The sequence below is a fragment of the Borostomias antarcticus genome, assembly GCF_949987555.1.
Source record: "Borostomias antarcticus genome assembly, chromosome: 1".
NCBI lineage: Eukaryota > Metazoa > Chordata > Actinopteri > Stomiiformes > Stomiidae > Borostomias > Borostomias antarcticus.
In genome coordinates, this window is record NC_140234.1 from 28,203,674 (window position 1) to 28,229,299 (window position 25,626).

The following is a 25,626-nucleotide window of genomic DNA, read 5'->3' on the forward strand; positions in this document are numbered from 1 at the left end:
TTTAAGATGTAATGCATCATCCCCGACATGGGCGGCAGCAGTGAGTAGGCTAAACAAAGCGGAGAGCGCCGATTCGCCGGTAGAAGAAGACAGTCGATGCGCTGTGGATATAAAACATTTAAGTGTACAAATTTGCCTTTTATTTGCAAGGTCGGGGACTACAAACTGTAGCGACTTAGGAGAAAAGGCTTTCATCTTTCCAACGATGTGTTTACTTTGGTGAGTAACGAAGCGGTTTTGTCTGTAGACTCGGACGACCGGGCCGATGAAGCGCTTTCATAGGCAAATTGCATTGAGAGTAACAGGGCGTTATCTATATCGCCCTGGACCAGGTCTATGTGTCAGGGTATGGCTACGTGCGCTCCACGATCGGGTAGCGTTATTCCGCGGGGGAACGATACAACCAGGAAAAGGCTCAGCTTCTTTTTTCTTTTCTTTTTTTAATTATTTAAGTTATATAGGCCTACTACAAAGAACGAAAAAATAACGTTATTAACCGGTTTTAAAGATTTCAAATGAAAGTTTCTGTTCTGGAACAATTAAAGACCATTTCGTTTTCATTCCTGTTCTGTTCCTCATAAAATACCGTTCGTTTTCAGTTTTCGTTTCCGTTCCTTGAACCGGTTCAGAGCCTTGCATAGGAGTGCATGTACGTATGCAGTGTGTGTGTGTGTGTGTGTGTGTGTGTGTGTGTGTGTGTGTGTGTGTGTGTGAGAAGCTGAAACTGACCCAGGGCAGACAGGGTGCAGGCCACCCAGACGACGTCGCTGATCAGAGCAGGTAGTATCAGCGCTGTGGTGAAGGAGTTTCCATAGCGATGCTGGAATGGGTCCATCATCGTCACATAGCGCCGTGACCTCATTGGCTTGGCGAAGAAGAGCCCTCCTATTGGACAGAAAGACAGGAAGCTGGTCAGATTTTGACACTTTCAGATATGAGAGGAAGAGAGAGAAGAGAGAGAGAATGAGAGAAAAAGAAAGCACTAATGCTACCCGTTAGGCAAGGCAAAGTTTATTTGAATAGCACATTTCAGCAAAAAGGCAATTCTCATGCTTTACATGAGACATTAAAAGCATCAAGACAAAGTGCAAAGTTAGCAGGAACATTTTTGCTGCATGAAATTAGGCTATAGATTGTTACTCCACAACAGACTGTTATAGGCCTCGTCTTTATGATAGTATTAAAGGACATACAGTGTTATCACTTATCGCCTACTTTGTGATTCCACTGGTAGATTTTTGGTGCCGTTGACGATGACACAGGTGGATCAAGACCAATTTTGGTTCTCAATTTTCCAGATGAAGTATTCAAGATCTGTTTGCTAGCCATGTACTTCGTTACACAGACATGTAACCTACTGTACAGTGGGGTTGTGAAATAATAGCTACACTGGCAGCTTGGTTTAACAAAAAAAAAAAATCATGAGAGAATGATTAAAATCTTTAGAAAACCTGATTATTTTTTTAATTCATGTTTTTGTTTATTTTGATAGGCGGAAAGACACAGACAGAGGTAGAGATTGAAAAAGGGACAGAGGTAGGGATTGAAAAAGGGACAGACAGAGGAAGGGATTGAGAAAGGGATAGACAGAGGTAGGGATTGAGAAAAGACAGACAGATACTGTAGAGATTGAGGAAAAAACACAGACAGGTAGGGATTGAGAAAGGGACAGACAGAGGTAGGAATTGAGAAAAAACACAGACAGAGATAGGGATTGAGAAAAGACAAAGACAGAGGTAGGGATTGAGAAAGGGACAGAGAGGCAGGGATTGAGATAGGAGGAGAGGAGATGAATGAGTCAGGGAAAGAGTGGAAGGACTCATAAGATTGAAGAGAAGGTGAATTGTCTTAAAGGCAAAATGCACCCTAGAACAACATTAGGCTGAAAAACTAGAGCCCCATACAAAAATATAGGTGATGGCGAGTCCTATAGACTGGACTAGCGGCATCTAAAGAAAATCACGTTTCAGAGTCAGCACTTCCGGGATATACCGCGTCGAAACGCGTCGACATATACTGCCAGAAAATCGAGCAAGACTACAGGGGGGTGGGTGCTTGGTATGATTGACAGCTATGATTGACAGCTATGACAAGCACGGCGGAGGGGGCTAGCGAGCGAACATACGCCCCCTAGTTTCACGCAGCCCATTTGGATCGAGGAGTTTTGGAAACTTTTTTCCGCTTAGATAGGATAAATTGGAAGAGGAGACACAGACCGGAGGGTCCCGGAGGGCAAATGACAAATAAGTAAGTCAACCTAACGTTATACGTAGATCTCTGCTTTGAATGGTCTAACCTGGCTAACGTTAGCTATCTGCATTTCATATCTGCCTATTTGGCTAATCTGAGTTCCAGGAGCCCAAGCTGAGGCAAATAGTTGTCTAACTGCAATCTCGTCAATAATGAAGTCATTTTATAATGTAGGCTGTAATGTTAGCTTTGTTTGGCATGCAATGGTGCTTTGGCTAATGTTCGTAAGCTAGACAGCAATTTTAATGTATTTTCTTTGTATCTAGACAGTACCGCTTGGCTGGCTACAGAATTGTCCTGGAATGGGTTTTACGGGGAGAACGGCTCGGAAGACACCGACGTGCTGTTCTTCCTGCTTGTGTGGTGGACAGTATTCGCCAGCTATATCCTTCTGCGGATGGACAATACCGTGGCTTTATCGAGGGTCAATGAGGCTTTGGAAGGAATGTATCAGTAGGCCTACCTGATGTGTAATGTTAGGCTACAGTTAGAAAAGTCCCCCTGTGCGCGCTGTACTCCCTGCAGCAGTGAGCATAACAGCTAGCATTCAGATCTGAGGTTTGCATGTTATCTGAATAGCTGGTTATGTCCGTTTGCATTTTCTGTTATTTATTGCGACTCAGTATGTAACATTACTGTTGTGTTCTATTGTTACCTAACCATACGTACTCCTTTTGCAATAAACATCCTAAACATTGGCACCTGGACTCTTCTTCTACACTTACTCACCTGAAGACCACCAAATAGTGCCCCGACCTAACACTGTGAAGTGATCGCTGTTACACCATCTATATAGGCTATATCACACAGATGTATTCATTATAGGCTATATCACAAAAAATACTATTTCACATATGTACACAATGCAGGAGTGCAATATTCAAAAATCTTATTTACTTTCAAAGGCATATGATTACAACAAAACCAGGCTTTTAGTTTTACAGATGGTTTCATACTCTTGTGGATTTTGGAAAGGAGAAACAAAGTGTATTTGCAAGGTAGTGGTATTGGGTATCATTTTTAAAATCTAGTCTTATATGTTTGTGCTGCATCTTCTTTGGTTGGCTTTGGGGCTGCGGCAATGTTGGCTGGCAGGTCTGGTCTTGGGAGACGGGAAGATTCATCCTTGAAGATGACACTTTCATCTTGCCTTCGCTTCCACAGTGTGGTATCCTGGCGGACATCCAAAGACTCCATACTGGTGAAGCTAGAATCAATTTCCTCCTCTGGCAACACAGCAGGGTTTCTTCCACATCCAGATGCTCCCTGTAGTATATATGAATGTAATTAGTACAGTAAAAAAAACAGTAGGCTATAAATAAAAAGCTATATATCTATTTATATGCTCAGGCACCCATGGCTAGAATCAGCCTTCACAAACTGTATACCGTTTTGCCATGAATACAACAGGTAAAATATATGGTTTACCACCTTGAATTTGATAATATTCTGCCGTCTCACACTAGTTATTCCCAGCCAATTATGTCCAGTGAAATGGAACAGATTTCCATGAAGTGTTGCCTTCCTGCTAGCTAAGTTAGCCTACTCAGAACAGCAGTGTAGCTAGCCTACACTAGTCACCACATTAGCTATAAAAAAAATGTTGTTGTATTTATTTACATTTACCTGAGTTCGTGCGACTTTGCTAGGTGTAGACGTCAGTGGTTGTTCAACAACTTGTCTCTTGCGTTGGTGAGCAACATCACTGCTAGGACCGTGGAAGGTAGCGGCTACGCTCACGGTAGATGCCGGTGGTGCTGGGGCTACGCTCGCGGTAGCTGGTGCTGGGGCTACGCTAACGGTAGATGCCGGTGGTGCTGGGGCCGGGAAAATGGACGGAACTGCGCCCGCCTTCAGTTTTCGACGACTTGTTAGCGCCGTTCCCATCAACGTATCCGCCAAATGACCCTCGAAGTCATCCAGGCGAAAGTGCTGGCTGCATATCAGATCATGTTTTTGTAACCTGTTGTCGGTGTGTTGGGGGGGTAAAGAGGGCTGTTGATAGCCGATAGCCACTGCTTGCAGAGTTGAGGGTCTCGTACAGGTAAGCCATGAAAACTTACTCCCGCAGGTCTGGCGTCATCTTTGCATCCACACACTATACACGATTTGGTCATTGTTGGTGTTTTTTCTTGACGCTAGAACTGATTTACAGTTGTTCGCGTTCTGATGGGGGCATGGATGTAGGGTGGGGGGTGGGGGTTGGACTTGAGCGGGGGCGGGAGTTGGGTGGAGGTGAAATGGCTCAGTGTCACGCAAGGCATGTTGGGAATCGCAGTCTTTTCATATATTGCGCAATCGTAACCAGGAACTTCGTTTTCTGCACTTTATTGCTCAAATAACACAATTTTCTGAATCTGTGCATGTTTACTGTAAACAGGAGACATATTACATGTGATTAAAGGCTACAAAGTCAAGCCCTACAGCTTTCCTTTAAGCGGAGACACTACAGTCGAATAGGACTGTTAATGAAATTGCAGTTTCACAATTTGTTCTTTTCTGTTTTCCTACCTGACTGTTCTTCTTCAGTTCATTATTTTACAATTTGTGTGAACTAACTTTGAAGTTCGTTCTCATAGAAAACTACCATTTGTTCCTGTGTGACATCACTTCCCTGTCCTGTTCGTCCTGATTGACGTCACTTCCTCTCCCACGACTATAAGCTTCTTGTCTTTGAAATCGAGAGTTTAACATGTTTTTGAATGATTTTTCAAGGTGCCCACCCACATCCATTGTATGACCAAAACGGTGGTAGAGCAATTATCAGACTTTCTCAAAAGTGCTAGTTTTGTCAACTTTTTCATCTGAACCATTGTATATGATCATAAGTAACCTTAAAACAGGGCTAAACATGCATTTTCCCTTTACTACTCCTTTAAGAGACAGCTTGAGGATTTTGAATTGACTAAATTAGGGGAAAAAGCAAAGAATGCCATAAATTTGACTCATTTTGCATGCAAAAACCGCTCTCATGAGATCATCAAAGAACTCTGGCACTACCACTGCTGCTGCTCTACCCCCAATCCCCATGTTTTAGCCCACACCTCCTGCTCCTCAGGCGTCACAGTTCACATCTCCTGTTGTTTATTCATCTGTCACCCATACGCATGCCACATCACCAGTGTCACCTCCCTTTAGGCCCCCTTCCCCCCAACCCCTTTGATTTCTCAAGCGTCTCCCCCTCCAGGTTATTACATTTCTGACACTCCTTCCTCCTCCCTCTTCCATTGACAGTAAGGTTGCTTTCCCTGTGCCATACTCTCCTGCTGTCTCCCCCTCCATTTGATGTCTCTGTGACCCCTGGTCACACCTTTGCCACTGCCTCACCTGCTCTACTACGCCCCTCTGTTCCTGCTCCTGGATCGCAAGATGACTATCCAGGTTATAATCTTAGATCTGCTGGTTCTGTTGATCAACATCTATTTCCTGAGTTTGGTAAGCTGCTCTTGCCAATGATCAGGTTTGCAGAGCGTTTCAATCTTCTCAATGAACAACGTGAGGCCAAGTACAAAAAGGACCCTGCAAAGCTGCAGGCAGCACAGCTTAGGTGCTTCAACAGCAACGCTCATCTGCCGAGCGCAGGCTGGGGGGGATCCAGGAAACAGGGGTGCCATGGTGCGACGTGGGGACTGGTGCGAAACCCTCGGTGGCCTTCAGCAGGGAGGATCGTTGCCTTGCCGCAGACCAGGGGGCCGTGGCGTCCGGAATGAAATCACCAGGAACCCGCAGCGCCTGGCCGCAGACGAGCTCGGCGGATGAGGACTGCAGGTCTTCCTTGGGGGCGCACCCTAATTAGGGAACCCTTTGTGCGGCTGCCCAAATGTCAGTGCACGATTTAAAGCGTCCACCGGGGGGCGCAATTGCATTTCTGCGGTTTCCCAAATGTTAGTGATGCGTGCCAAATGTCAGGGCATGGCAATACATGCCAAATGTCAGTCACCATGTCAATGCAAAGCAATGTATGCCAAATGTCAGTGGCAATGTAAATGTGTGCCAAATGTCAGTGCTTAACAATGTATGCCAAATGTCAGTCGCATGTTAATGTGTGCCAAATGTCAATGCAAAGCAATGTATGCCAAATGTCAGTCAATGTGTGCCAAATGTCAGTGCATAGCAAGGTGTGCCAAATGTCAGTCGCATGTCAATGTGTGCCAAATGTCAGGTCAATGTGTGCCAAACGTCAGTCACATTGGTAATGTGTGTCAAATGTCAGTGGCAATATCAATGTGTGCCAAATGTCAGTGCATAGCAATGTATGCCAAATGTCAGTCGCATGTGTGCCAAATGTCAGGTCAATGTGTGCCAAATATCAGTGCATAGTAATGTATCCCAAATGTCAGTGGCAATGTCAATGTGTGCCAAATTTCAGTGCATAGCAATGTATGCCAAATGTCAGTCGCATGTAAATGTGTGCCAAATGTCAGGTCAATGTGTGCCAAATGTCAGTACATAGCAATGTATGCCAAATGTCAGTGGCAATATCAATGTGTGCCAAATGTCAGTGCATAGCAATGTATGCCAAATGTCAGTGGCAATGTCAATGTGTGCCAAATGTCAGTGCATAGCAATGTATCCCAGATGTCAGTGGCAATGTAAATGTGTGCCAAATGTCAGTGCATAGCAATGTATGCCATATGTCAGTCGCATGTAAATGTGTGTAAGGTCAATGCATACAGTGACATTTGTGATATGTCCAGTGAAAATGAGGGGGAGTAAATTATAATTCCAAACACTGAAGTGTGATTTGTACAACCTACTACGACGGAAGTAGTCTAAGTTTGCTGCGCTCGCCAGCTCTCCCAAAGTGTATTGTTTTCTCTAGTTTTCTAAACTTGTATACCATATCTCCGTGTTTAAAACCGCGCACTAACATTGGTGGTACACAATAATTCGATTTTTTGGATCCGACGCTTGGACATCGAGCCCCAAGTCTAGATCAAAACAGCTACGCTGCCGCAGCTAGCCGCGGCTCGCCAGCCCTAACCAGCTCCCGACTGGGCTAGCCCATTAGCCCACAGGGGACAGCCGTCCCCTGCCTCTCCAGTACCAACCCAACACACCGGAGGCCGTGCCTTGCTGCCAGTAGATCGCGTGAGTATTACCAGCACTACTAGGTAAGTAGCCCCCACTCTCCCGGCTAGCACTGCTAGTTAGCAGCCCCACCCCCCCTGCTAGCACGGCTAAGTAAGTAGCCCTACCTCCCCGTTAGCATTACAAAATAAATAGCACTCCCTCTCCCCGCTAGCATCGCCTTTAGCAACTAGATTGGCGGTTTTATCTTAATTCCGCAATTATTATTATATTATTTTAACGAGTCTCGCGATGGCTCTACACCCCCCCGCCCCTAACTGCTCGGGTTGCCTCCAGCGTAGCCAAAAAATCTCAGAGTTGGAAGGAAGGATCTCTACTCTACACTCTATACATCAAGGCGAAAATTACCTGGACTCTATGCTACCCAACCCAGATGTCGACGTCCAGCCTCCCACTGCTCGTCGGCGGCACCCGAGGGTGGGAATGTGGATTTTGATCTCCCCCTGAGTGAGAAATCCTGGCCCAGACTCAGAGCAGAACCCATGCATTTAAGCTCCACCCCTTGGACCACTGCTAGGAGGAAACGAGGAAGGGAAACCTCCAGGGGACCCTCCCAACACTCCGACGACGACACCCTCCAACTGAGGAATAGCTTTACTTTACTGGCCGAGCCTGAATCCAAGAGGTCCAAGGATACTAGCATCAGCTCCTCGTCCTGGCTCCCTGCAACTGAGGATCATTTCACACCCAGCCCTCCTCAAAACCATACCCATACTCCGCAGCCCACCCACACCTCTCCGGTTAGTGAGCGGCATTATAGCCAGGCTAATAAGCCTGCTCCCCGGCCTAAGCATAGCCCAGTCCACCGAGGGGACCCCCGGCCCCCACCCTCTACCACTTGGCCTTCAGGTGTGAGGCAGCAAAGGAAGTCCCCTAAGCCCAGTGGGCCCGCCACTGATCCCGCCCCCCCATCTGTGCTCGTCATCGGATCATCCATGGTGCGCAATGTAGTGGTCCCGAAAGCCCGGACGTGCTGCTTCCCAGGAGCTAAGGTCTCGGACATCAGGACTGTTCTGCCATCTCTCCTCGCAGATTATCCCCTGGCCTCATCCATTATCATCCATGTCGGAACAAATGACATCAAGCTCCAGCAGTCTGAGCGGCTGAAGGAGGATTTCAAGGACCTGATCTCCACTGCTCAGGCACCAGGAAAGACCTGCATCATCTCTGGCCCTTTCTCCTCCCCCCGGTATGGTGATGCCAAATATAGTAGGATCCGTCAGCTCCACATCTGGCTGAAAGGCTACTGCTGCCAGTTGAAGCTTCCCTTCATAGATAATTTTACCACGTTTTGGAACCACTCGGACCTCTTCGCCAGGGACGGACTCCATCCTAGTAGGTCAGGTGCCCGTCTGCTCAGTATGAATATGGACCTGACGCTGAGATCCTCCAGCGTCTGATGTGGGGTTAGCCTGACCCGTCTCAACCAGCCTACTGCCAAACATAAACCTCCTGTACCCGCGGGTCGGGCTACACCAGCTCCATCTCACCAGCGCCCCACCATAGACCTTGATTCCCTGCCCCTCACTGAGACCTGGCATAGCGACGTTTATACTTCTATAAAAAAATTCTGCCCACCTATATATGCCATTCAGCGAATTATCTCCCACCGCACCCCTATTACCATAATGAAACAGTCAGGTGGATCTAATATAAAAAACCTGATATCCGTCCCAGTGAATATACCATCCAGGCCTACTAGACAGGCGAGCCAGCCCTTTTCTCCGGAAGCTATTTCAATGGCGATCCTGAATGTCAGGTCCCTACCAAGCAAAACCTTTCTCATTAATGATCTTATATGTGAACGTAAATTAGACTGTATGTTCCTAACTGAAACCTGGCTAAATATAAATGGACCAGCAGCCCTCATTGAAGCCTCTCCTCCTAACTATAGCTTTTTTCAATCTATCAGAAGTGGGAAAAAAGGTGGAGGTACAGCCACCATAGCTACAGATGCCCTCAGCTGCAGGACCATCTCCTTTGATGATTTCGCCTCTTTTGAATACCATGCTATTGTCCTAAAATGCCAGCCCCCAGTTCTGGCAGTAACCGTGTATAGGCCTCCCAAACAATGCTCTGCCTTCTCTACAGAATTTTCAGAACTCCTGTCCATCATCCATACAAATTATGATAAGATTATCATCACTGGAGATTTCAACATACACGTAGACACTGAGGCGGACTCGAAAGCTAGGGACTTTATCAACCTCCTAAACTCCATGGATTTTACCCAACATATCTCTGAGCCAACCCACAACCGCGGCCACACCCTTGATCTAGTTATTACTAAGGGCCTGACTATCACTGTTTCCTCTATTAGTGACCTCGCTCTCTCCGACCATTTCTGTATCTTCTTCACTGCATTGGTTCCTAAAGTCAAAAGTAGTACTGAGCGCTTTATCAAAAAACGTTATCTTACCTCTGCAGTAGCCGATAGCTTTAGAGAAATAATGACCACAAACAATTTATCAACTCCAGAAGTGGGGCCCTTAGGACATATTGAAGACTTGGCGACCACCTTTAACACCAGAGTAAGGGCAGCCTTGGATTCTGTAGCACCTATTAAACTGAAAAGGATCACAACCAATAATAAAGCTCCATGGCGAAATAAGGAAACATATCAACTAAAGAGAACCTGCAGAAGCTCGGAGCGTATATGGCGAAAAACCAAGCTACAGGTCCACCATGATATTCTCAAAGATCATCTCTCTGCTTTTAATAAAGCAATAAGAAATGCAAGGAAAGACCACTTCTCAAAATTGATATCTATCAATCGAAATAATTCAAGAGTGCTCTTCTCAACAATTGATAGCCTAATAAACCCTGCCGTAAAAACACCAGATAACCTGCTCTCTACCTCCAAATGTGAGGAATTTGCAGCTTACTTCAGAGATAAGATTATGAATATTAGGAGAAATATCACCCAGGAAAGGCCATGCATCCCGTTTACAGATCCTCTCCCTCCATGCAATGGACATATGAGCCTGTTTACACTGATTGACACAGAAATGTTGAGGAAAGTAGTATCCAAACTCAAAACCTCCACATGTCTGCTGGATCCCATCCCCACCGATTTTTTCAAAACAATTTTTGACTCTGTATCCTATGACATTTTATCCATTGTTAATGACTCCCTATCTACAGGTGTCTTCCCACCAATACTTAAAACTGCTCTGGTGAGACCCGTACTGAAGAAAAACAACTTAGACACTTCAGTTTTTAGCAATTTTAGACCAATCTCCAACCTTCCCTTTTTGAGTAAAATTCTGGAAAAAATAGTTTTCAAACAGATTAATGATTTCCTAGCTACAAGTTGTACCCTTGACCTTTTCCAGTCCGGCTTCCGCGCCCATCATAGCACAGAGACGGCATTAGTCAAAGTTGTAAATGACCTCAGAATTAATGCTGACTCCAAAGAGCTTTCTGTCCTCGTCCTCCTGGACCTGAGTGCAGCCTTTGATACTATAGATCATGCAATCCTCATCGAAAGACTGGAAAAGTGGGTTGGCCTCTCTGGTCCAGTCCTAAATTGGCTTAAGACCTATCTAACCGGCCGGGATTTCTTCGTCGCCCTCGGTGATTATAGCTCAGGAAAGATCCCAATGACCTGTGGGGTGCCCCAAGGATCGATCCTAGGACCTCTACTCTTCAGCCTGTACATGCTGCCCCTTGGCAGTGTCATCAGGAGGCACAACATTAGCTACCATAGCTACGCAGATGATACCCAACTCTATATTTCTGTAACACCCAGTAACTACAGCTTGGTTGACTGCCTTGTCAAGTGTACTACAGATATAAATTTATGGATGTCACATAATTTCCTCCAACTAAACCAGGGCAAAACAGAAGTACTGATCATTGGAGAAAAAGCTGAAAGAGAGAAACTAGCTGCGCACTTAAAAACTCTGAAAATTTACACCAATTGCCAGGCTAAAAACCTAGGTGTCATACTTGACTCAGATCTTAATTTTGAAAACCACATAAAGAATATTACAAAGACATCTTTCTACCACCTAAGGAACATTGCCAAGGTGCAACCCTTTCTCTCTCAGGCTGACACCGAAAGATTAATGCATGCTTTCATCACAAGCAGGCTGGACTACTGCAATGCTCTACTATCAGGCCTACCAAAGAAAGCAATCTCTAAGCTACAAATGATACAGAATGCTGCAGCACGAGTCCTCACTAAGACTAGACGAAGGGCACACATCACACCAGCCTTAAAATCACTACACTGGTTACCAGTCAACTCTAGAATAGACTTTAAAATACTACTACTAGTCTATAAATCTCTCCACAATCACTCACCAGAATATATTTCAAACATGCTTGTTAAGTACATGCCCAACAGACCACTCAGATCCTCAGGTACTGAACTCTTAACAGTTCCAAAAGCCAGGACCAAGAAACACGGAGAGGCAGCTTTTAGTTTCTATGCCCCCAACCTCTGGAACACCCTACCGGAGTGCCTAAGAAGGGCCGAAACAACGGAGGTCTTCAAGCGAGACCTCAAGACATACCTTTTCGACCTAGCCTACAATCACTAGCTAGGAACTTGAGACACAGAAAGGCAGCCTCAAACCTACCTGTGAATCCTCTATATACATTGGTCCAGTAGATGCCCCACTGTCGCCCGCAGACAATAGTTACCCCCGTGTCAGTTGTGGATGTTGTAGTACCTAGTTAACACACACGTACACACAGACACACACCAGTCCACACCCAGCTTAGGCCTGGACCTGGGCCCAGTTCCCTTTCCCCTCACCCTACCCCGGGTCCGTATCCTTTTCCCACCCCCAACCCTACCCCTGACCCCTACCTCTAACTGGACCCAGGCACACCTACACTCACGCTCACACACATACAGACATACACCAGTCCTGGGCTCAGATCCCCTCCCCCTCACCCTAACCCGGGTCCGTATCCTCTTCCTACCCCCCACCCTACCCCTGACCCCTGCCTCTATCTGGGCCCAGGCACGCACACACACACAGACACACATCAGGGTTTGCCACACCTCTCCCATGATGCTCTTATCCTTTCTTGCTCTAAAAATGTAGTTTGATGTAATGTACTGCTCTATATATGGCTCTGTGTGCTACTAACCCTGCTCTGCCTCCCCTCTCCCTAGTGCCTCTCTCTCTCCCTCCTATCTTCTAACCAGGTCCAGTGGATGCCCCACTGTCACCAGCAGACCACCCTGAGACCGATAGATACCCCTGTGTCTGCTGCAGATGTCGTAACAAATTAGTTAACACACACACACGTACACACAGACATACAACAGTCCACTTCCGGCTTTAGGCCTGGGCCCAGTACCCCTACCCCTCACCCTAACCCGGGTCCGTATCCTCTTCCTACCCCAACCCTACCCCTGACCCCTGCCTCTACCTGGACCCAGGCACACTCACACACACACTGACATACACCAGTCCTGGGCTCAGATCCCCTTCCCCTCACCCTAACCCGGGTCCGTATCCTTTTCCTACCCCCCACCCTACCCCAACCCCTGCCTCTATCGGGGCCCAGGCACGCACACACACACACACACACATTAGTGTTTGCCACGATGCTCTTAGCCTTTCTTGCTCTGAAAATGTAGTTTGACGTAATGTATTGCTCTATATATGGCTCCGTGTGCTACTAACCCTGTTCTGCCTCCCCTCTCCCTAGTGCCTCTCTCTCTCCCTCCTATCTTCTAACCAGGTCCAGTGGATGCCCCGCTGTCGCCAATGGACCACCCTGAGTCCGATGGATGCCCCTGTATCTGCTGCAGATGTCGTAGCAAATTAGTTAACACACACACACACACACAGACATACAACAGTCCACTTCCGGCCTTAGGCCTGGGTCCAGTACCCCCTTCCCCTCACCCTACCCCGGGTCCGTATCCTCTTCCTACCCCAACCCTACCCCTGACCCCTGCCTCTACCTGGACCCAGGCACACTCACACACACACTGACATACACCAGTCCTGGGCTCAGATCCCCTTCCCCTCACCCTAACCCGGGTCCGTATCCTTTTCCTACCCCCCACCCTACCCAAACCCCTGCCTCTATCTGGGCCCAGGCACATTTATGCACACACAGACATACACCAATGTTTTGCCATGTCTCTCCTATGATGTTATTAGCCTCTCTTACTCTGAAAATGTAATTTAATGTTATTTATTGCTCTATAAATGTTCTTAGCCGGTAGACAAACATACTCCAGGAGCTTGCTCGATCGCCTCGTTGAGAGGGGTCAGGGAAGAATTTTTACAGCTCACTTATCTGGCCCTCGGGTGATTACTGTTTTTTTGCTTCCCTCTGGAATATGTAGGGGTGGGATGTCTGCCCACCTCCCTTGTTCTCTGTAAAGCGCATTGTGTTGCCTCTGGGTATGAAATGCGCTATATAAATAAAGCTTTGATTGATTGATTGATTGATACATACATGCACAATGTAAGGAGCTGAAATTTGGGAAGCCCTATTAAAGGTGCCCAAATGTCAGTTCAATGCATTGTGCATGTATGCTAAATGTCACTGTATGTATGTTTTTGTCAATAAATGTGCCAAATATGGACCAATGTGCACGGAAATCAAGTCAGACATTCTCCTAAGTGTCTATTTTGATTTTGTGTGTGTCTAGTTCCAGCGGAAGTGCTGCGGCATACATGAATGGTCTTGGAAATCTCACCTTTCAGGCCTATGGAGGGGAGTTGGATTTGCAACTTCACAGCTCCTCAAGGAAAGGAGGCATCAGGCCCCCGTTAGAGTATGTTTATCGGCCTATCTTGTGCTTCTAGTCTTCCGGGTTCTAGCCTTCTATGTCCTCCCTGTGCCTAGCTGTGAGGGTTAATGTGTGAGGGATTTTGTGCCCCTTTTGTCAATTCGGTCCCCCATTTGTCAGGCCCCACACTAACTGTCATCGTGCGGGCTTTGCCAAGAAGATATGGGCATGTCCTTTGAGTATGATGTTCTCCCATAGGCCTACTTTGATATAGCATAGTCTGTAGTCTAACCGTAAAGTGCCTTGAGCCGTGAAAGGTAGAAGCTCAAAATTTTTGGGAGGGAATCACAGTTAAGACCGTTGGCACTTCCCTAATGTCAAGTGTCAGAGGTGTGAAAAACCCTGTTTCGCTCTTTGGGGCTGATTTTCAAGGTCTTGCCATGGACTGACGTGGACGAAAATCAGGTTACAAGTTCTCCTAAGGGTCTACTTTGAGGAACCAGGGGTCGTGTGTGTCTAGCTACACCTGAAGTGGTGCGGCATCCATGTATGTCTTGGAAGTCTCACTTTTCAGGCCTACGGCCTTAGTGGCCTTTGTGACCTGTCACTTAGATGTTCTCACCACGCTTGGGGCTGATTTTCAAGGTCTTGCCGTGGACCAACGTGCACGAAAATCCGGTTCCACATTCTCCTAAGGGTCTACTTTGAGGACCAAGTGGCCCTGTGTGTCTAGCTACAGCGGAAGCGGTGCGTCATCCATGAATGGTCTCGGAAATCTGACCTTTCAGGCCTATAGCCTTAAGAGGGAGGTTAGCGGGATTTGCTCCTTCACAGCTCCTCAAGGAAAGTAGGCATCAGGCCGCCGTTAGAGTATGTTTATTGGCCCATGTTGTGCTGCTAGTCTTCCGAGTTGTAGCCTTCTATGTCCTTTCTGGGCCTAGACATGAAGGTGAATGTGTGAGGGATTGGACTGACCCTTTTGTCACTTTGGCAGGTGCCCCTTTGTCAGCATGTTTGGGGCCCATTCTCAAGGTCTTGCCGTGGACCGACGTGCACGAAATTCTGGTTCCACGTTCTCCTAAGGGTCTACTTTGAGGACCGAGTGGCCCTGTGTGTCTAGCTACAGCGGAAGCAGCATCCATGAATGGTCTCGGAAATCTGACCTTTCAGGCCTATGGTCTTAAGAAGGAGGTTACCGGTTTTTGCTCCTTCACAGCTCCTCAAGGAAAGCAGGCATCAGCACTGTTAGAGTATGTTTATCAGCCCATCTTGTGCTGCTAGTCTTCCTATTTGTAGGCTTCTATGTCCTCCCTGGGCATAGATATGAGGGTGATTGTGTGAGGGATTTTGTGACCCTTTTGTCAATTCGGTGTCCCATTTGTCAGGCCCCACCCTAACTGTGATGGTGCGGGCATGGGCACGAATATATGGGCATGTCCTTCGAGTATGATGTTCTTGCATGAGCCTGAAGCAAATAGATACCAAGGTCCCATGCCTTACTTGCATATTTGACACACATTGACATAAACGTGCATAAAGTGACATTTGGGATACATGCACAATGTAAGGAGCTGACATTCGGGAAGCCCTGTTAAAGGTGCCCAAATGTCAGTCCACCTTAACTGTGATGGTGCGGGCTTTGCCAAGAAGATATGGGCATGTCCTTTGAATATGATGTTCTTGCATGAGCCTGAAGCAAATATATACCAAGGTCCCATGCCTTACTTGCATATTTGCCACACTTGTTGACATAAACATGCATACAGTGACATTTGGCATGCATGCACCATGTAAGGAGTTGACATTTGGGACAGTTTGTGTGCCAAATGTCAGTCACAAAGGGGAATGTATGCCAAATGTCAGTGCATAGGAATGTGTGCCAAATGTCATTCACTGACATTTGCTGGAATTAGGTTCTGCACACTTGAGCTTGAGCTCGAGGTCGACCTTGCAGTTTTGCTAGGATTTGTTGGATCAATGTTTGTGCATCAATGTTTCCTAATGTGTGCCAAATGTCAGTAGCAAAGGAAATGTATGATAAATGTCAGTCACATTGGTAATGTGTGCCAAATGTCAGTGGCAATGTCAATGTGTGCCAAATGTCAGTGCATACTGTAGGAATGTGTGTCAAATGTCAGTCACAAAAGGAAATGTTTGCTAAATGTCAGTGCATAGGAATGTGTGCCAAATGACATTTGCTGGAATTAGGTTCTGCACACTTGACCTTGCATGACTGACAAAAGGGCAGCAAATGACATTTGAGAAGCATCGGGCATCACCAGGGTGTCTTCAGAGTTCTAGCCTTCTATGTCCTCCCTGGGCTTAGACATGAAGGTGAATGGGTGAGGGATTGTGTGACCCTTTTGTCAATTCGGTGTCCCATTTGTCAGGCCCCACCCTAACTGCGATAGTGCGGGCTTTGCCAAGAAGATATGGGCATGTTCTTTGAGTATGATGTTCTTACATGAGGAAGTTTCGCACTTCCCTGATGATGGGTCCGCACTCATCCTTCTCGGGGACTTCAACATCCATAGTGAGAAATTGGAACCTCTTCTCTCTTTCCTCCCCTCCTTCGATCTTCACCTCTCTTCTTCTCCTCCTACTCACAAAGCTGGCAACCAGCTGGATCTCATCTTCACTAGACACTGTTCCACCCCTAACCTCTCTGTCACACCCCTCCATATCTCTGACCACTATTTCATGTCCTACTCCCTCTCCATACCCTCTTCCCCTGTAACTCCTCCTCCTACCCACATGGTTACCGCCCGTAGCCATCTCCGCTCGCTCTCCCCTACTGACCTTTCCACTGCCATGACCTCTGCCCTCCCCGCCCCTGAATCCTTCTCTCTCCTACCCTCTGATACTGCCACTGATCTTCTCCTCTCTACTCTTTCCTCTTCTCTGGACAATCTCTGTCCCCTCACCTCCAGGCCTGCACGCCCAACTCCACCTGCCCCATGGCTGTCGGACTCAGTGCGTACTGATAGACGGAGCCTGAGAATAGCTGAGCGTAAATGGAGGAAAGGCAAGCTCCCAGAGGACCTTCTTAGTTTCCAATCTCTTCTTTCCACATTCTCCTCCTCCCTGTCTGCTGCTAAAGCTGCTTTCTTCCGCTCTAAAATCCTAACCTCTGCTTCCAATCCTGAAAACTCTTTGAAACCTTCTCTTCACTACTCCAGCCCGCACCTCCTACTCCCAACTCCTCCCTTCTCCCTGATGATTTCGCCAACTTCTTTGACAAGAAAGTTAACGATATTAGATCCTCTTTCCCCCCTCCCCCGGTCAACGCTCCGTGCACGAAACTCGATCCCCCCACACCTCCCTGCTCCCCCCCTCCTCTCCACACCCCACCTTATCCCACTTTTCTCCCCTCTCCCCCAACGAGGCCCTCAACCTTGTAACATCTAACCACCCCACCACGTGCTGCCTAGACCCTGTTCCCTCGACTCTCCTTCAGTCTGTTGCACCCGAACTCCTTCCCTTCCTAACCCACCACATCAACGCATCTCTTGTATCAGGATGCTTTCCCTCCGCTTTCAAGACTGCCAGAGTCACCCCCCTCCTAAAGAAACCATCTCTCGACCCCTTTGATGTCAAAAACTACAGACCGGTTTCCCTTCTATCCTTTCTATCCAAAACACTTGAACGTGCTATCTTTAACCAACTGTCTTCGTACCTCCACCAGAACGACCTCCTAGATCCCCACCAGTCCAGGTTCAAGGCTGGCCACTCGACAGAGACCGCCCTCCTTGCAGTGACGGAGTCACTCCATGCCGCGAGAGCGAACTCTCTCTCCTCTGTCCTGATACTCCTAGACCTGTCAGCAGCATTTGATACGGTAGACCTCCAGATCCTCCTCTCCACCCTCGAGGAGAAAGGCATCGCTGGCTCTGCACACTCCCTGTTTGCATCCTACCTGACAGGCCGCTCCTACCAGGTGACATGGAGAGGGTCGATGTCGGAACCGCGTAGTCTGACTACGGGGGTTCCACAAGGGTCTGTCCTGGGTCCTCTCCTGTTTACTACTATCTCTGGGCTCTGTCATTCGCTCGCATGGCTTCTCCTGTCACTGCTATGCCGATGACACCCAACTGGTCCTGTCATTTCCCCCTTCTGATACACAAGTGGAGACACGCATAGCTAGGTGCTTGGCTGACATCTCGGAGTGGATGACAACACATCACCTCAAGCTCAATCTGGACAAGACTGAGCAGCTGTTCCTCCCGGGGAAGGGCTGCCCGCACCGGGACCTGGCCATCACCATTGAAGACACAGTGGTGACCCCGACTCTGACTGCGAGGAATCTGGGTGTGTCCCTGGATGACCAACTGTCGTTTTCCGCACATGTCACATCCGTCACACGTTCCTGCAGATTCATGCTCTACAACATCAGGAGGATTCACCCTTTCCTCACTGATGAAACGGCGCAGGTACTTATCCAGGCCCTGGTCATCTCCCACCTGGACTACTGCAACTCCCTCCTCGCTGGGGCACCGGCGTCAGCCATTAAACCTCTGGAACTTGTCCAGAAAGCTGCTGCTCGCCTGGTGTTCAACCACCCTAAATTCTCCCACACAACTTCCCTCCTCCGTTCCCTACACTGGCTCCCTGTAGCGGCTCGCATCCAGTTTAAAACTCTGGCGCTAACCTACAGGGCAATGAAAGGAACAGCCCCCTCCTACCTCCAGGCCATGGTCAAACCCTTTCGTCGCAGGCTCAAAACTCATCTCTTCAAGAAGTACTACAACAATCCTTCCGCCTAAGCACTTATTGTATTTTATTGTATTATATTATATTGCACTGTGCTTTAGATTGCTATTCTTCCACTTTGCCTTCAGCACTAGATTATGCTCTTAGTCACTTGTTTTAGAGAGAAGATGCACTTGTGAGTTCTGGCAAGTAGTAGTACATTGGCTCTTCAATGTACTACTGGCTCTTGGTTAAATGCAATTATTGTTAGTCGCTTTGGATAAAAGCATCTGCTAAATGACTGTAATGTAATGTAATGTAATGTAATGAGCCTAAAGCAAATACGTAGATCAAGGTCCCATGCCTTACTTGCATATTTGCCACACTTATTGACATAAACATGCATAAAGTGACATGCACAATGTAAGGAGCTGACATTTGGGAAGAGTGGCATATCACATTTGGGAAGCATCGGGCATCAACACAAGCCCAGAAATCAGTCTTGTAACTGCGTTTGGGCGTTCCGACCGCCCGAGTGCGGGCGTTAAACCCACCTTATACGCTAACGTTATTCCAGTTTTGTGCATGCTGCAGCACAGTGAATTACAGAAAAAATACTCTAACATACAATAGATATTTAATACATTTTTCTGTTTTTATCTTTACCTATTTTTAGTCCAAGTAAACAAAATGAGATTGTAGCACAGGTTATCTCAGTGCACAATAAATGATTACGCTTCAATAAATATGATAAATATCAAATATCATGACTGAAAATAGTAAAAAGGGATAATTTATATTGCATTTCATGGTTAAAAGTTTAAAACATAATTCATGGATGGTGTAGATTGTAGATAAGATAACCAATTAAGTGAATTATTGAAAGAATACTCTTCCTTCCCGGCCGGAAGAAGATAAGTGCCTACAGAAAGCAGAGATTCAAGGCATGACCAGAACAAATGACTAATCGTGACTTATCCAAAAAATAATCGTTAGATTGGTCGATAACAAAAATAATCGTTTATCCCAGCCCTAGTGAGCAGGTAGGTGAAACCGTGCGAGGGAGGAAGCGGGCCCACCAGGTCGCTGTTGATGTGGTCTAACCTCCTCTCGGCGCTCTGACAGGCCACACACAAGTCGACCCAGGCCTGCACGTCCTTCTTAAGCTCGTGCCACACAAACTTCTGAGCCACCAGCCTCACAGACGGCTTCCTGCCGGGGTGGAAGAGGTTGTGTACCGCCTCGAAAATGGTCCGCCGCCAGTTCGCAGGGACTAGCGGCCGAGGCTGGCCAGCAGAGAGGTCGCACAACAGCCTGACGCCCGAGTCACCGACCACGACCTCCTCCAGGTGCAAGCCAGTGTCCGAAGCCTTGAGGGTCTGCACCCCGTGGCCTGGTCCACACTCATACGTGAGTAGTCGAGACCCAGCTGCACAGTGCCGATGACCGCTCTGGAGAGGCAGTCCGCGACTACGTTGGACTTGCCGGTGATGTGTTGGATGTCCGTAGTGTACTTGAAGATGAACGACAGTTGGCGCTGCTGGTGGGCAGACCAACGAGGAGAAAGTCAGTGCGTCCACCAGGTGGCCATTCTTGACGTCCACGAGCAGCCCGTGGGCGCACAAAAAATGTGTGCCGAGGAGGGGAAAGGAGATTTCGGCAGTGACGAAGTCCCACGCGAATCGCTGACCCCCGAAACACAAGTCCACAGTCTTTGTGCCATACGTGCGGATAGGGGTGTCGTTAGCGGATGTTAAGGGTGGGCCCTGAGCCCCGTCGGCGGCAGCGTCTGCTGTAGCTGGCAGGACACTCCTCTGGGCGGGGGTGTTGTAGAGGAATTTGCGCCTGGAGAGGGTGTCTTTGATGAAGAGCAGCCAGTTCGTCACGCCCACGCTCATGGCCGCTACAGAGCGCAGGCTTTGGCGTTTCCCGCCGCGTTGTAACTGCAAGGGGAGCGCCGCCTCTTCGCTTTTGGGCCAAAGCGGGCGTGGAAGTAGCACAAGCCTGTGCTAGCGCGGCCGTCGGTGTGTAACTGTGCGTTGGTGCTAGCCCCTCAGGGGCGAAATGCTGGGTGGCCAGGAAGAAAAGGTCGGCCTCCTCTGCCAGATCGCGGGGCTCAGTAATAGTAATATTAGCGAGCGCTGTCTGTACGTGCGGTGGCATGTGTCGAAGAAACAGCTCTATGAAGAGGAAATTGGGTTCTTCTGTACCCAGCAGGTTCAGCATCATTTCCATGTGTTCGGAAGGTTTGCTGTCCCCCAGGCAATTACAGTAGGACCCCACTTATCCAAACTTCAGAGATCCGAACCTCCCGGTCTACAGGACAGGCTTAAAAAACTTTTTTTTTTTGAGCCTGCTATCTGGTTACTGGTGGGATTTTCATTACAGTACTTTACTTGCATTTAAATCTGTCATAATAAACATGTACTGTATCCTACTGTGAATAAGAGTCTGCTGCGAGAGCTGCATTCCTTGGTAGCCAGAAAGCGTGTCAGCAACCTGAAGCAGAGGAGCATCGAGTCATTTTTCATTCCCTGGACTTCAGGAACACATACGTGTTGTGAGCATGTAGATTAGCCTACTAGGCCTAATGAATTTGTTAAATAATACCCTACAGCCTAGGCCACGTTAGCCTACATCGGTTGTTTTAGATACTTTCTTTTAGGCTACGATAGCCTAGGACACGACAACTTGTCTGTCATTTCATATTTATTTCTTGATTATCATTTGCTCTAACTGTTCTAACGTTGGGTTGTTTTTAGGCTATACCATTTTGTTCTGCGAATACAGTAGCCTATCGATGCAGCGTAGGCCTCATTTGAGAATAAAGTACTGTATTTGTTCAAAGCACGCACTCAAGTGGAAATTTGTTTATTTTATTATAGGCTACTGTAGGCCAATTATAGACTACGCTATATGAGTTTAGTTGGCTATTTGATTGCAAATTTGATGCATTTTCAAAGTAGGGTATCGGTCTATTATGAGTCTATATGGAACAAGTATACCACTTATTGAATTTGGTGCATTTTAACATACGTTTCAGTCATCCGGACATTTCAGAGATACTAACGACCTTCGGTCCCGTTGTGTTTGGATAAGTGGGGTCCTACTGTAATAGCAAAAAGACAAGCCTTGAGTCCTGCATATTTATCCTGGGCAGGGGGAGATGTGATGAAACTCACTGCCCTGGGCGCAGTGGAGCTCCTGAGCGCCGAGACGATGTGGTAATAGTGTGCGGTATCATCTGTGATCCCACGGAGGGCAAATTGAGCCTCCGTCTGCGCGAACCACGCAGCCACGGATGTCTCCCAATACTCTGGCAATTTGAGAACGGCGGTACTTGCCATGTTCGGTTCAGTCTCGGAATCTTTGGGACTGACGTCGGGGTCACCAGTGTAGTGCCGAAGAATTGAGTCGGAGGCGGAGTGTCAAGCAATGGAGCTAACTTTACTTTGTTAGATGACATTAGCTTACACGCTACATAACTGGGAAGTCAACTCGCTAGGAGAACAACAACAGGAACCCCGGAAGTCCGTCTACCACATTAGTCCATGCAGAACCATCTAACTTGACTCAAAGTCCCGTAGGTGAATTATGTAAACACCACAATATAAAACAAAATGTAAAAAAAATTTAAACATGAATAAATAAAATAAAAATCAAAAACGGATTATTTAAAACAACATGCAGGAAAAATAAAATACAGTTGAAAGCAAGTATACCTCGCGTTTTAGACTGAGGAGAGAGTTTAACCAATTCAAGCAGCTATAGTGTGTGGTGGGCAGCTGCAGGTGTGTGTGCTGCTTACCCAACAGGAAGGTGATGAAATAAGCCAGGGGCCCAAATGCCCAGATGAGGCCTTGAGATGGAGAGTACACCACCTCCGCAGTGCCCATGATAAAGGCCCCTCCAACCGAGGTCGCTAAGGGCACAGAGAGCATTCACACACACACACACCGATCAACATACACTTCTTGCACACTTATCAACCCCTAACCCCCGCCCACCGCCTACACACACACACACACACACACTTAGCTCTCACTCACCTGTCATGGTGAATGTTCCCACCAGGAGGTTGATGTTGCGTCCTCCCACCATGGCTATCTCGCTCATGGTCCCCGCACATTTCTTCTCCTCCTTCTTGGACTTCTTACCGGCCCAGATACCAGTGGCCAGGATCAGGATGTAGAACAGCAGCACAGCCACCAGCCCACCTATGTCCAGATCCATCCTCAGTCTGGAACACACACACACACACACACACACACACACACACACACACACACACACACACACACGCACAGAGTGAGTCCTGACTCTGGGTCACTGAGCGACACAAAGCAACTGTGCGCAACAGCAGCAGCAACCGTCATCATTGTCATTGTTGTCATTGTCGTTTTCATTATCATCATCATCGTTATCAACAACAACAACAGCAACAATCAACAAGCGCAAAGCAAAGGTGAGGATCGTTAACTGTAGCAGTGTGGGCTATGTGATCTAGCTCAATCGATCTAGGCTGGTCCACCAGCGTTATCAAAGCTTGAACCGTAACCTCCCTTGAATGACACGAACCAACCTACAGCAGAAGATGTCAGCCATAGGCTACAGCACGTTACATGAGAGCTTTCTTTTTTAGCTTTTTTTCAAATTTAAATGATATAAATGTTGTCACGGATCACCCCGAATGGCCACAGCAGCATCAGCTGTCTCCCTCACTATATCGACCACAGTGTCCACGTGAAATGAACAGCATTCATCAGTACTGTATGAGAAGGGCCCGAACTGAACAGAGAGAGCAGAACTGAGCAGAGAGAGAGCAGAACTGAGCAGAGAGAAGGCAGAACTGAACAGAGAGACCAGAACTGAGCAGAGAGAGAGCAGAACTGAACAGAGAGAGAGCAGAACTGAACAGAGAGAGAGCAGAACTGAACAGAGAGAGCAGAACTGAAGAGAGAGCAGAACTGAACAGAGAGCAGAACTGAAGAGAGAGCAGAACTGAACAGAGAGAGAGCAGAACTGAACAGAGAGAGAGCAGAACTGAACAGAGAGAGCACAACTGAACAGAGAGCAGAACTGAACAGAGAGAGAGCAGAACTGAAGAGAGAGCAGAACTGAACAGAGAGAGAGCAGAACTGAAGAGAGAGCAGAACTGGAGAGAGCAGAACTGAACAGAGAGAGCAGAACTGAAGAGGGAGCAGAACTGAACAGAGAGAGAGCAGAACTGAACAGAGAGCAGAACTGAACAGAGAGAGCAGAACTGAACAGAGAGAGAGCAGAACTGAAGAGAGAGAGAGCAGAACTGAACAGAGAGAGCAGAACTGAATAGAGAGAGCAGAACAGAACAGAGAGAGCAGAACTGAAGAGAGAGCAGAACAGAACAGAGAGAGCAGAACTGAAGAGAGAGCAGCACTGAACAGAGAGAGAGCAGAACTGAACAGGGAGAGCAGAACTGAAGAGAGAGCAGAACTGAACAGAGAGCAGAACTGAACAGAGAGAGAGCAGAACTGAACAGAGAGACAGCAGAACTGAACAGAGAGAGAGCAGAACTGAACAGAGAGAGCAGAACTGAACAGAGAGAGAGCAGAACTGAACAGAGAGAGCAGAACTGAACAGAGAGAGAGCAGAACTGAACAGAGAGAGCAGAACTGAATAGAGAGAGCAGAACTGAACAGAGAGCAGAACTGAATAGAGAGAGCAGCACTGAACAGAGAGAGCAGAACTGAGCAGAGAGAGCAGAACTGAACAGAGAGAGAGCAGCACTGAACAGAGAGAGAGCAGAACTGAACAGAGAGAGCAGAACTGAACAGAGAGAGCAGAACTGAACAGAGAGAGAGCAGAACTGAACAGAGAGAGCAGAACTGAATAGAGAGAGCAGAACTGAACAGAGAGCAGAACTGAATAGAGAGCAGCACTGAACAGAGAGAGAGCAGAACTGAGCAGAGAGAGCAGAACTGAACAGAGAGAGAGCAGAACTAAACAGAGAGAGAGCAGAACTGAACAGAGAGAGCAGAACTGAACAGAGAGAGAGCAGAACTGAACAGAGAGAGAGCAGAACTGAACAGAGAGAGCAGAACTGAACAGAGAGAGAGCAGAACTGAACATTTCTCCCGAGATTCTTCAGTATATTTGTTGCTTAAAGGATTAACATGGTCATTTTCACTTTTTTTGAGTTTGAACGTGCTATTTGCACAATAGGACATTGAAGAAACACAATAAAAACATTAAATATATCCGTTTTGTCGTTTTTGAGAAACTGGAAGCGTAACATTTTCAGTCCAATTTCACTCGGGGTAAAAATACTCCGAATTCGTGACGTTTTTCCCTTTGTTGACGTCACCCTAAAGTTTGAAAATCCCGCCTCTACTCCCCTGCACCGCCTCCAACAGAAACCTGTCTGGCTCCCGCACCTGCTGTCTGCGCCGTTTCACCATCTATCCAACATGGTAAGGCAGCTCTGAACCCTTTCTCATCTTGAGAATAATTGAATAGTTGCAGTCTCAACGATGACCACCTCTTATTTTAATATAATTTGTACATTTTATAGGCCTAATTGTATTTGTGGTTGTCATACAAATTGGGAAATTGGTTTTTACCATGATCGTGTCTGATTAGTAGCCAACCTAGCTAATGTTAGATAAACGAACCATAACGTTAGCTGTAATTGGCAACAGTTTTTAAAAAGCTGTCTGATCCAGCTAGCTATCTGTCTTTAGCCAGCATGTTGACGTTAGCTAGCCTAATGTTTGGAATGTCAGCTAGCTGTGTTAATTATCCTAGCATGCTAACGTTAGCTCTCAATGCATTTGCTTTTGGTAACGTTAGCCCTCCAGTGCAATGGCAGAAACACAGCACACCACACTGTACCCTTCCCTGGCATT

At 47.3% G+C, this 25,626-nt stretch overlaps 1 protein-coding gene across 1 annotated transcript in view; it reads right to left on the reverse strand.

The window, feature by feature from the left end:
* The window catches only part of LOC311324165 (high-affinity choline transporter 1-like), a gene marked incomplete at both ends in the record, with an annotated part of 34,549 nt that extends 11,574 nt beyond the window's left edge, over positions 1-22,975 (reverse strand). The window contains 3 exons of the mRNA XM_084456568.1: positions 730-885; positions 22,551-22,664; positions 22,792-22,975. Of these exons, the coding sequence (XP_084312694.1) occupies positions 730-885; positions 22,551-22,664; positions 22,792-22,975 (454 nt within the window). The remainder of the gene's footprint in view (positions 1-729; positions 886-22,550; positions 22,665-22,791) is intronic.
* Between the last annotated feature and the right edge of the window lie 2,651 nt (positions 22,976-25,626).